General features: G+C 38.2%; 1 protein-coding gene across 3 annotated transcripts in view; it reads right to left on the bottom strand.

The window, feature by feature from the left end:
- Window positions 1-2,642: 2,642 nt before the first annotated feature.
- Window positions 2,643-13,269, bottom strand: part of LOC125801105 (NLR family CARD domain-containing protein 3-like) — a 190,564-nt gene continuing 179,937 nt past the window's right edge. For all 3 annotated transcript variants that reach the window (XM_049477111.1, XM_049477110.1, XM_049477109.1), the window contains exons 10-12: window positions 10,456-10,629; window positions 7,901-7,947; window positions 2,643-4,060 (exon numbers count right to left, since the gene is read on the bottom strand). In XM_049477111.1, coding sequence (XP_049333068.1) covers window positions 3,480-4,060; window positions 7,901-7,947; window positions 10,456-10,629 — 802 coding nt within the window. In that variant the 3' untranslated portion in view covers window positions 2,643-3,479. The remainder of the gene's footprint in view (window positions 4,061-7,900; window positions 7,948-10,455; window positions 10,630-13,269) is intronic.

The following is a 13,269-nucleotide window of genomic DNA, read 5'->3' as shown; positions in this document are numbered from 1 at the left end:
TACATGTATGCCATTACATTTTAATTTTAATTGCACTGATGGCTGTGTATGAACTTCACTGATATGTTGGATGTTTTATTGTATAATGAACTGATTACAGTGGCTTTAACGGTTAATAAACTGGACTAAACCTTCTTTTGTTACATTTTTTTAATGGTACAAAACTGTCTTTTTAAAGGTACAACATTGTAATTTTTAAGGTACAGTTGGTCTTATCACTGTGGCAGTACCCTGTCGGTACAAATATGTACCATTTAAAAAGGTACTGTATTTGTACCTGTGACCATGTTGTGGGTAAGGTACAACTTTGGATCCTAGGGTAAAAAATCGCCCCCCTCGGGTACAAAAATTAAGGGTACATGTTTGTTCCTATAAGTAGAAGTACATATCTGTACCCTAAGATGGTACTGCCACGGTGACAAGCAATTGTACCCTAATAGGTACTATAAGGTACCATTTTGTGTGCCAGATGCGACGCTTTTCCATCACATTTTATTAAAGCATTTCACAATTAAAGAAAATGAGCGCAAATCGCAGTGCGCAGACACGCAGAGTTTCACTCACAATCAGACACTCAGTGATCATTTTACTCCACCTGCATGCGCAGCACACAACACACGCACATACATTTAACTTCTTAATATCAGTAATTACTGTTTAACTAATCTAATCACTATAATGCTCCACACGTTATGTAGTGGAGACCACTGTGAAAGTATTAATATTGGCTCAGGTAGCGTCTTACACTGTGTTCATTCTGGTGTGTCGCCAGAACACCACTAAAGCCAGAGGCAGGGGGGGTTAGAAATGACAAATAAAAACTGACATTTACTATAGATGAATAAAATAAACACGTAAAAAAGGAAAAATTGATACATAAAACATAAGGAATTTTTATCTTATGAAGAAAAAAATAATTAGATCAATAGAATAATACAACTATTTAAAATGAATAAAAAATAATTTATATAAAATAAAAACAACCAAAAAAAAAAAAAAGAATAATATCAGTTTCAGTTTCAAATCAGTAAAACAGCTCACCAAAACCTCAACCTGTCCAAATATTGGAGCTGAATTCAGCTCCGCGCTGCCGGAGAGAGCGCCCGCGCGCGCGCCAGAGAGAGAGAGAGAGACAGAGAGAGCGCAGCGCAGCGAATTTTGCTTACCCTAGACTATATATAGTATTAAAATTAAACCCCTTAAAATCAAGAGGGCTTCGCGACCCATCGTGGATCTTTGGCGACCCATAGGTTGGGTCGCGACCCATAGGTTGGGAACCACTGATCTAGGAGACACAAATACAGATAAATCTGTGAATAACAATACAGGTACTAATGCACTGAAATAAAGAAACTACATTAAGTACAAACTGCAAATTCTACAGGTGTTTCTACAGAATTATTTTATGTTTAATAATATGGTTTTAAATGCATATTTTAATAAATGAATTACGGGATTACCAAAAGAAATGCAAAACATGATTTGGATGAAAAAAGCTAAAATAAAGCTTGTTCTGATTAAAATTATAGACAACATATAACACATTCAATATAATATTTTATAATTACACACTAAGAAATATGTCATCCACAAATTATATTTTTGGAATTACAATGGACAGTGTACTTGCTTTTAATATTGTAAAAATGTAAGCGATACATTTTTATGTAAGCGATATTTTTTAGTGAAACGCGCTTCCTGTAGAAATTGCGAACTGCGAGTGGAAAGGTCGCATATCACTTTCGTGACACAAGCCCCTGGACTGCAGTGGTCTATTGGAATTCTGCTCAAGTTTCTGATTTTGGTTTTTGGATATCCCGTCTGCTTTTATCTGTGATGAAGAGGCTGTGCACTGGCAGAGGAGACTTACGCACTCGGTTCCTCTTTTTACCCCCTGTGAGGGGGCTAGCCAGCGGCGGTAGCTGAAAGCAGAAAGCAGCATGCACTAACTACAAGCACTTTTACATTACTGCACTAGATGCTTCACACACACTCCTCTCTCTGCTGTGTGTGTGTGTGTTGATGAGGTATGCAGATGGGTCCTTTATTTAGGACTTTCACTGATAAAACTGAATTCCTGCAGTTGACCTGTCCCTCCATCCCCCGTTCATACCTCCTGTTTCATTCTGTTACATTTCTCTTCATCATCTGTCCCTGTCCCTTTATCCCTCTCTCCCTGCATCCTCTCTACTTCCCCAGCCCTCTGTCCCTTCATCCCCATGTCCCCAGCACTCCTGTCCTTATGTCCACTATACTTCTGTCCAATGTCTCTCCATACCAGTCACTCATCCTCTGCCCCATCCTTATGTCCATCTGTCCACTGCTCTTCAATCCTGTCTTCCATGCCCCTGTCCTGCATCCCTATGTCCCTTTATTTTCTCTACTTCTGTCCACTGTCCATCACTCCTGTCCCCCGTCCACTGTACTTCTGTCCATTGTGCCTCCATACCCGTCACTCATCCTCTGCCTTCGAATATCCCACCATCAAAAAGCCCCTACTTTTATCAAAGGTTTAGAGAATTTGTTTGTAAAAAAAAATATATATATATTTGGGACAAAACTGAGAGATGAACACAAACTCAAGAAACACACATGAAGACATTTATTTATATCATTTATAACATTTACTGAGTACAAACATGAAGATCAAACTTGCTTGAGAGTAGAAAAAAGATCAGGAAAAAGGTGTTTGCCCCTTCACATTTTTTTATTTATTAATTTTCTGCATGTTTGTTCGTAACTCTTAATTGTTTGAGATCATTAAACTATTTTAATATTGGTCAAGGGCAACACAAGTAAACACAAAATGTTTGAAACTTGAAATGAGTCTTTCACAGCACTGTGGAGGAATTTTGTTCCACTCTTCTTTACTAAACTCCAAATCTATAAGTGTAGGTTTTTCCCCCATATAAAAATATCCAATTAAGCAGCATTTTGGAAGTAAGGCATAATCAGTTCCTAATGAATAAATAAATAAATAAATAAATAAATAGCAAAAATGTAGAATCATTTGTTATTATTTACAGAAAAGTGAAAGGAAAAGAAATGAACTGAGATCTTAATTCAGAAGGAAACTAGAGCTGTTAATGTGTTAATGCATGTGATTAATGTGGAATCAGTAACACTCAATCATTTTTTTACACAATTAATTTCATCACCAAGCTTGACTCCAACTTCCACCCTAATCTGCCCCACACAAACCAAACACTAAAAATCACCAGTCTCCTCTTCACCTTTCCAGTTTCCCATTTCCTCATTTATTTAGCTTTAGTAATATGAATGTTTTACAATAAACTAAAACAATCATTAACAATAAGTACAGAATAAGTGATAACAGTAATGAATAAAGATAACAGTAATTAAAATAAACATCCTGGAAAATTTGCAAAATCATCTGTATAAAATATTTACATACTTATATTTATACAAACATTCTCCCTCCTACACACACACACATCGAATCTCTGTTACACACAGGGTTATTCTATCTTACACAGACGCACTGAGGAGCCAGAATAAACCCTAAACCCTGCATAGAGGGGCTGAGTGAAGGTGGTGTAGAATGTGTGTAAGTGTGTGAGAGTGCGTGAGGGTGTGTGTGTGTGTGAGGGTGTGTGTGTATCAGTGGAGATGCTGTAGAAGGACAGAGTGCTGGAGGGACAGTCCACATACACTCCTACTCTCCTACAGCCGGAGGGAGGAGTGGAGAGAACAGTTCTGTTCTTATTGTGATAAACAGAGTATCTGTTATCAGAGCAGAACAGCATCCAGGAGTTTATATTCCCTCCAAACCCACAGTCTGATCCTTTCCTGCTGATGGTTTTATAACTCAGAGCTGTTTCAGCTGCTCCACCATGTCCCCCACTCCACTCAGCCTCCCAGTAACAGCGTCCAGTAACACCAGTAACTCTCTCTCTACTCAGAACCTGCGGCCAATCAAATCTCTCTGGATGATCAGGATACGACTGCAGCTCCTCTCTGCACTCCACCCTCCTGTTCTCCTCACTCAGAGAGAGATTACACTGCACTGTGTTCAGATCCAGAGTGAAATAACAGCCGTCTGAAAACAAGAACACACACAGAGTGTATTTAGTGTGTGCGTATTATATTTAGTGTGTAGTGTTCTATTCAGTGTGTGTGCAGTGATATATGTAGTGTGTGTAGTGTTGTATTTAGTGCGTGTGAAGTAGGGTTGCAACGGTATGAGATTTTCACAGTATGATAACCGTCTCAGAAAATACCGCGGTATCACGGTTATCACGGTATCACAGTTTGTTACATATATTATTAAACTGACCTTAAAGAAATTACAACAAAGGTTTTTTGTTCAATTAACTATTTATTGTAGAAACCTGGAACAATTATCTAGATAATGTCTCCTTAAAAAAATAAGCTGTACACCATCAGGTGAAGGAAACCAGTTTTTTCCACTACTCTTAAGGGCATTAAGAGTGTATATATAAAAAAAAGTACATATATAAATATTTATAATATATATATATATATATATATATATATATATATATATATATATATATATATATATATATATATATATATACACACACACACACACGTTACACACATTACATTTCCTCTAAGAAGTAAAGACCTGTATTTAAAATATTCAGTACAATTATTTAAGTTTAAATTATTTAATATCTGATAAACTGAGCCTGGGTCAGTGTCTGATCAACAACTGTTGTAAACGTCCGTTTTACTGCCAAGTTGGTATACAACCCCTGGCAAAAAGTATGGAATCACCAGTCTTGGATGAGCACTCCTTCAGACATTTCATTCTGTAAAACAAACTCTGATCAAAAACATGATACAATAATAAGGTCATTCCAAAGGTCAACTTGTTGGCTTTCAGGAACACTCAAAGAAATGAAGAAAAAACATTGTGGAAGTCAGTGAATGTTACTTTTATTGACCAACCACAGGGAAAAAAATATGGAATCACTCAATTCTGAGGAAAAAAGTATGGAATCATGAAAAACAGATAAACAAAAGATGATTCAAAATACATCACTAGTATTTAGTTGCACCACCTTTGGCTTTTATAACGGCTTTCAGTCTCTGAGGCATGGACTTGATGAGTGACAAACAGTATTCTGCATCAATTTGGTGCCAACTCTCTTTGATAGCAGTTGCCAGATCAGCTTTGCAGGTCGGAGCCTTCTTGTGGACCATTTTTTTCAATTTCACCACAGGTTTTCAATTGGGTTGAGATCTGGACTATTTGCAGGCCATGACATCGACTGAATGTGTCTTTCTCCAAGGAATGCCTTCACTGTTTTTGCCCTATGGCACGATGCATTGTCATCTGGGAAAATTATTTCATTATCTCCAAACATCTGTTCAATTGAAGGGATGAGAAAACTGTCCAAAATGTCAATGTAAACTTGTGCATTGATAGAAGAATTAACCACAGTCATCTCCCCAGTGCCTTTGCCTGACATGCAGCCCCATATCATCAAGGACTGTGGAAATTTGGTTGTTTTCTTCAGGCAGGCCTCTTCATAAATCTCACTGGAACGGCACCAAACAAAAGTTCCAGCATCATCACCTTGTCCAATGCAGATTCTTGACTCATCACTGAAGATAACTTTCATCCAGTCATCCACAGTCCATGATTGCCTCTCCTTAGCCCACTGCAGTCTTGTTCTTTTATGTTTAGGTGTCAATGATGGTTTTCTTTTAGCTTTCCTGTATTGAAATCCCATTTCCTTTAGGCGATTTCTTACGGTTCGGTCACATACATTGGCTCCAGCTTCTTCCCATTTATGCTTCATCTGTTTAGTTGTACTTTTTCGGTTTTCAAGACAAATGGCCTTAAGTTGCTTGTCTTGACGCTTTGATGTCTTTCTCGGTCTACCAGTACGCTTGGCTTTAACAACCATTCCATGCCGTTTGTATTTGGTCCATATCTTGGATACAGCTGACTGTTAACAGCCCACATCTTTAGCAACCATGCGTGAAGAGTTACCTTCTTCAAGAAGTTTCACAATCCTCTCTTTTGTTTCAAGAGACATTTCTCTTGTTGGAGCCATGGTTCTTGCCACTCTAATTCGTCCAGCAGCCCTCCAAGGTGTCATGACTGCAGGTGTTTTTAACTGCAGACTAACGAGCAGATCTAATCTGAGGCAGGTGTCCATTTAGGGAAAGGAAATTGACTGGGTTATTTTCTACCTTCAATTTGAGTGATTCCATACTTTTTTCCTCAGAATTGAGTGATTCCATATTTTTTTCCCTGTGGTTGGTCAATAAAAGTAACATTCACTGACTTCCACAATGTTTTTTCTTCATTTCTTTGAGTGTTCCTGAAAGCCAACAAGTTGCACTTTGGAATGACCTTATTCTTGTATCATGTTTTTGATCAGAGTTTGTTTTACAGAATGAAATGTCTGAAGGAGTGCTCATCCAAGACTGGTGATTCCATACTTTTTGCCAGGGGTTGTATAAGCAGATACTGCAGAAAGAGGGGATTTATTTCTGACATGATCCTCACAGTAGAGATTTCTATTTTAAGGCTTTCACACCGAGTCTGGTTTTAACATATGAAAAACAGGCACGTCAGAATTTGAAAATGAACACATGTAAATGAATGGCGTCTTTCACATCCAGTCCGGCCAGGACCTTTACACGGACACGTGAATCCGTCGTAGTACGCACTTCACGCCTGTACCTGCGTGCCCAAATTTCGGATAACTCAGCGCTTTTGCGGGCGCTTCCCACATGGGTTGTGCACGACTACAAAGAGGTTTTATTTATGTTCAGATTAAAATTATAAACTAAACACATACTTTGCGCTGCACAGCGGGGTGGTGTTCTCGGAGATGGGAGAACAGGTTTGACGTATGTCCACCTTTAGCTGTGACTTTACGTCCACATTGATTACAAATCAGATAACCATCCTCGGGTGCGTTCGGCGGGTCTCTGAAATAGTCCCACACTGCTGATTTTACTTTAGCCTTTTTTAGGCGGACGGAGATTTGTTTAGTCTGATGCACTTTCTGCTGTTCTCACCGCTGTGTGCTGAGCAGCTGAAGCGGAGCAGAGTTTCTCCGCTGGCTTGCGTTTTACCGGTAATAAGCAAACACACATGGTATGATAAACGTGCATTTTAATACCATGGTATACCGTGAAACCGGTTACCACTGCAACCCTAGTGTGAAGTAATATATATGTAGTGTGTGTAGTGTTATATTTAGTGTGTGTGTGTAGTGTTATATTTAGTGTGTGTGCATAATGATATATGTAGTGTGTGTGTAGCATTATATTTAAAGTGTGTAGTGTTATATTTAGTATGTGTGTAGTGTTATATTTAGTGTTTAGTGTTATATTTAATGCGTGTGTAGTGATATATGTAGTGTGTGTTGTTATATTCAGTGTGTGTAGTGTTATATGTAGTGTGTAGTGTTATATTTAGTGTGTGTGTAGTGTTATATTTAGTGTGTGTGTAGTGTTATATTCATTGTGTGTAGTGATATATTTAATGTGTGTTGTTATATTCAGTGTGTGTGCAGTGTTAAATGGTAGTGTCTGTGTGTAGTGGTATGTTTAGTGTGTGTGTGTAGTGTTTGTGTGTATTGTTTGTATGTAGTGTGTGTGTGTGTGTGTGTGTATTGTTTGTATGTAGTGTGTGTGTGTGTGTATTGTTTGTATGTAGTGTGTGTGTGTGTGTGTATTGTTTGTATATAGTGTGTGTGTGTTTGTGTGTATTGTTTGTATGTAGTGTGTGTGTGTATTGTTTGTATGTAGTGCGTGTGTATTTGTGTTTATTGTTTGTTTGTAGTGTTTGTGTGTGTGTGTGTGTGTGTGTGTGTGTGTGTGTGTAGTGTTTTTATGTTGTATGTGTGTGTGTGTGTGTGTGTATGCGAGTGTGTGTGTAACTTACATTTTTTTAATCCAGGTTTGATTCTGATCTTCCCTCCATGTTCCACTCTAAACACACACACACACACACACACATATCAGCACAGTGTGAGATTTTTAGAAACTGATTTATAGAGAAATACTTTGTAGAAAACGAGTGAACATTTGAGAGAGCGGAAATTAGTGACCTCATGTGGTAAAGTACGGAACTGCAATGCACACTGCATAAAATCTGATTAAAAACGGAAGATTAAGGAAGATTAACTCTTACTTCTCTAAATATATTTTTGTATAAAGTTTTTATACTTGCTGTATCTTATTCTGCTTTATATGCACGATATGTAGTATTATTTTTATATGAGCTTTTATTCACAAATTGAGAAAACATGGCACAGTGGTTAAAGCAGTGTTGTGCCAGTTCACAGCTTTTTCTGAACTAGTTCAAGTTCAGTTCATACATGCTCAAAGTGAACAGTTCACGTTCAAAGTTCACAATTTTAATTCTGAACTAGTTCAAAGTTCAGTTAATTTTACTTTTTTTGTGAGAAATTCAAATAAATACTTTTTTTCACACTACAAGCTAGAAATCACTGTACGTTCTTTAAAACTGCTTATTGTAGACATTTGCTCATGATACTGCAATTGTGGATTTCTTACCAGGTGATGAAAATGTTCATAAGAAGAATCAGTGTCTGTCTCTGTGCATCACTTCCACTAGCCATTTTTTTTTATTGCAGCACTTTCTCTCACTCCTGTCATTGGTCTCTCTCTCTCTCTCTCTCTCTCTCTCTGTATCACTCTCTCTGTATCTGTCTCTGTATCTCTCTCTCTCTCTGTATCTCTCTCTCTCTCTCTCTGTATCTCTCTCTCTGTGTATCGCTCTCTCTCTCTCTGTATCTCTGTATCTCTCTCTCTGTATCTCTCTCTCTCTCTCGCGCTCCGCAACTCTCCGCGTCTTTGCTTCTCTCTCTCTCTCTTTCTCTCTCTCTCTCCGCGTCGTTGATCCGCGTCGTTGCTCCTCGCTCCGCGTTGTTGCCAGTATGTTATTAAGTTGCCAACGTTCATTTACAGTGATGTCTGCCGTTCATGACACATACTGTGAACTAATTCACGTTCAAGTTCTTTATTAAAAAATGTGTTGCGTTCAGTTCAACGTTCACAAAACAATTAGCGTGTTCAATGAACGCATTCTTTTGAACCTGTTCACGCACAACACTGGGTTATAGCTCCCAGGAGTGACTGAGCTACAGAAATTACTCCAAAAGGGCATGAACAACTCATCCAGGAAGAACCCTGAACAACATTTAAAGAACTGCACGTCTCACTCGCCTCAGTTAAGATCAGTGTTAATAATTCAATAATAAGAAAGTAACTGGGTGAAAATTGTCTCCTAGATAAGATAAAGTGTACTCCTGTCACAAGAACAGTTTTTATTGGACCATACATTTTTCAAGGAATTATTGTGCAAAAATTATTTTATCATGATTTAAAAATAATTTTATGCCACAGGTCCTTAGAAAACTTCAAAAATTGACAATGTAACAAAGGCAATATTTTTAAATGAAGCCAAAAAACCAACTCAATCACATTAATGCAATCTCTTTAGAAATTAAGGGCCCTATTTTAGTGATCCATAGGTGAGCTGTCAGCCGTGCACCATGCAGCTTGATTTAGGGTGTGTCACTGTGTCTTTACGATAGGAAAAGTTGCTCCAAAGAGGCTCAAAATGTGCAAAAAGCATGTATCGTGAAATAAAACAATCACCATGTCACTTGCCATTTCCTTTAAGAGCCAGGTGTGGTCTGACTTTGGCGTATTGCTATTTAAATGGCGCAGCTACTTGAACTTGTCCAATGTTTTTCATCGGCGTAGATATATTCAAAATCACTGTTGCTGTTTAAAAAAGACAGGTGAAGAGCATGAAAATACACTGTTGGTGGGAGGAAGATAGCAATAAGCATCAAGACCACCTTGCACAGGGTGTAGGTTAGGGCCCTAAGGGGTTCAGAAAGGATTCTGGATTTGCAGTCACTGATTATTTTTACCATAAAGACATGGGCTGGTTGCTGGGGTGCTTGACTCTCAGTGTGTATAAAGTTAGTGGGGATCAGTTTTTATCTTGTAACCTTTATCCTGACTCGATGCTCAGGGCAGCTCTCCATCACTGAAGTTTTCTACCTGTTCTGGAGTAAAACCTAAACCTTGGTTATTTTTACCAACAGAAAGATGAGCCAAAACAGAATTACAGCGAAGTACATGGCATTCAGTGCAGATAGCTTGGGCATAAAAAATTAACAGTGGCTGTGTAAACAAAAATAAAACAGAATGACAGAATGAAGGTTACATGCTGCTCCACCTTGTTTACCTGGTGACTACAACTAGATTTACTACAGGTCCCACAATGCAATGTGTCACAGCATTAACCCCTAACTTTCTCAACACTTTGCATTCCAGTGAGGCACAGCGCACACACAGGAAAGAGCACAACAGGCAATATGGAGGGTGACTGTTGTACAACATGTACAACAATATTTATCTTACAATATGTTGATAACATAATTATCAGTTCAGACCTACCCGAGTTTCTCCAGTTTGCAGTGTGGATCCTCCAGTCTGTCAGAAAGCAGCTTCACTCCTGACTCTCCTGGGTGGTTGTAGGTCAGATCCAGCTCTTTCAGGTGGGAGGGGTTCGCAATTAGAGCTGAAGCCAGAGAACAACAGCCTTTCTCTGTGATCATACAACCAGATAATCTGAAGACAGAGGAAAAGAATGTGAGTGAGTGAGAGAAAACAAGAAAGAAAGAAAGACAACATAGCAGACTGAAGAAGATAATGCACTTTGATATTAGTCTCTTTTTTTAAAATAACACTACAAAATCTATAGAAAACACATAGTTGACAAAGATTAACAAATTCATGAAACCCAAACCTCAACAGTAAGCATCTCTGTGAATACGGCATTAGCATTGATGTGGACCAAAGAACTGAGTTCATATTAACTTTAGCTAAAATTGTTTTTGCTTGTGCATCACAATTTTGTAATCAATGTGTGATATATCTCAACTGTTCATTCAAGTTGGACATTTTTAAGATGACTGCAGAAGACTCGTATTTGTTTGTTTGTTATACTCTGACTTTCGTTAAACACTTTTTCTTGTGTGATTTGTTGTCATCATTGTAAACAACTAAATATTTACACATTTATACATATAGAATTTCTAGTGGTGTCAATCGATTAAAAAATGCAATCCAATTAAACCTGCCAAAATTCTGTGATTAATCGCACTTGTTTTTTGTAAGACGCAAGTTTTTATAGTGGATATTTTATGGAGTGAATTTTGTGCCAAAAGTTTTACACAAAAAAAAATAAAATCTGCAATCAAAATGTTAGGCTAAGGTCGAGCATTATAAACATAACGAGCTCATCATGAGCAAAGGAAGGGAACTTAGAGGAACAGACCTGGGAATTAACGACCCGTTCCCCGGTGAAATTCTTGACAGATGCAGAAAACTGTTCACCGTGAGGAAAGAACTCATAAAAGAAGGGAAAAAAGCAGTTGTCTCCGTCGACAAACTTTATGTTGATGGACTGCTATATCGTGACAAAAACATAACTCCCTGGTTGTTCTAAATTTCTTTAACTGTAACTAAATAGCACGCTCTCTCGCTCTCTCTCTCTCTCGCCCCCGTGCACTTTCGTTTGTGCACTCTCTGTCTGTCTCTCATGCACGTTGTGCTCTCGTTGCACAATCTTGAATATATAGGTCAATACTCAAATAACCTCATAAAATTGATCCAAAATGTATATATGTATATATATTTCCCCTAAACTTTCCTTTTTCTCTCGTTCTTTCTCTTTCTTCCACTCCCACTTACTCGGGTCATTCTCACAAAATCCTGAATCAGAGGACACCCAGTATGAAAGTGTTCAAAATGCATTTAACAACAAATTTCCTTTTGAGTATTTAAGATTAGGGTCTAAACTTACTATGAATATTATTTTCAGAACATTTGTTCCATTTTATTGCATATTTTATTAGCATTTTATAGATCAAGTCCACAAAAATGTATCATTATCGCTGTAAGAATATGGAGGAGTTTTGCCTTACTATGTTCATTGTTCATTGATTAAAGGGTTAATCTGTGTGTTACTGAATCGGCATTTAACTTAATCAGTATGTTATTCAAGCATTTAGCATGATTCATGATGATTCACTTTGTGACTTAGAATGTATGTATATTGTGTCCTTGTGCTCAAAGCACGGTCGGGTTTTTCTTGCAAGATAGCATGATTGATTCCACAGGTGTCCAGAGATACTGTGTTTTTTTCCAGCGGAACCAAGAGTTGTCTGTACATGTAATCTATTGTCTGATAAGGTTGGGGTAACCGAGTTCTTGGCTGACGTACAGGATGAATAACTGCTTAGGTATCAGGATCCGGGGGGGGGGGTGTGAGGAGCCTCCCCACACACCATTGGACTTAGGCCAGGCCAATGCCTGTTTTTATTAGACTCTCTGTCTAGGAAGAAGAGTAGAGGTGGGCGGGGGTGAGACCCAGATGGACTACAGAGCCACAGGTCCTGGTCACACAGCCGAGAACTCTGGAAACCCCTACTTTTTCTCACCTTTGGTGTTTTCCTCTTATTTTCACCTTTTTATTTCAATTCATTTTTCAATCATCTTTTTACTAAATTTTTGATGTACCCAAAAAACTGTTTTGCTCAGGAGATTCTTTGAATAAAATCTGAAGGAACTACAATTTTTGGACTGGATCTCCTTTTCTTTTTTATGACGTATCAAGCCAGATGCATCCTAATTCGAACAGTAGATCAATAATCTTTTAATGGCAAGCCAGCCCAGGATTTTGGAGATCTAAAAACTTAATCAAAGCACAACTGGAAGCCCAAGTGCACAACCGGACCAGATGACATTACAAGACACAAGGGGGTTTGGCGGAAGCTGTGCAAGCATGGATGTCATACGGGACTGCACATCAGCAATCCACCTCATGATGTTGTGAGTATAGGGTTGTTTTTTGTTGTCAGAGTTGTCAGGCTAAAGGGTGTATTTTGTGGCTTCAATTACTACTTTTATATTTATAAGTTGATTGAAATTACAATTTGTAATTTATTTTGGTTTTGTGAAGTGGCAAGATGGGCAATACGGTTTTGTTGGTTCTAGCGATGTTAACAGCAAGTTTGGCTAGCTATGTTGTTGTGGCAATTGAGATCGTCAGTACTATAATTCTGCTGGTTTCGTTTTTCCTGTTGGGTGGTTTTGCGTGACCATTTCTTACTAAACATACTGAGATGGGGAAAAAAGAGGATTTTTCCTTGTGCCAGTATGTGGCTAAGCAGATCACTAAACACAGGGTTGAGGAGAATATTGTTG

Source organism: Astyanax mexicanus, chromosome 4 (genome assembly GCF_023375975.1).
Source record: "Astyanax mexicanus isolate ESR-SI-001 chromosome 4, AstMex3_surface, whole genome shotgun sequence".
In the NCBI taxonomy this organism is placed as follows: domain Eukaryota; kingdom Metazoa; phylum Chordata; class Actinopteri; order Characiformes; family Acestrorhamphidae; genus Astyanax; species Astyanax mexicanus.
The sequence above is the reverse complement of the archived record's forward strand: the minus strand, read 5'-3'. Positions and strand labels throughout refer to the sequence as shown.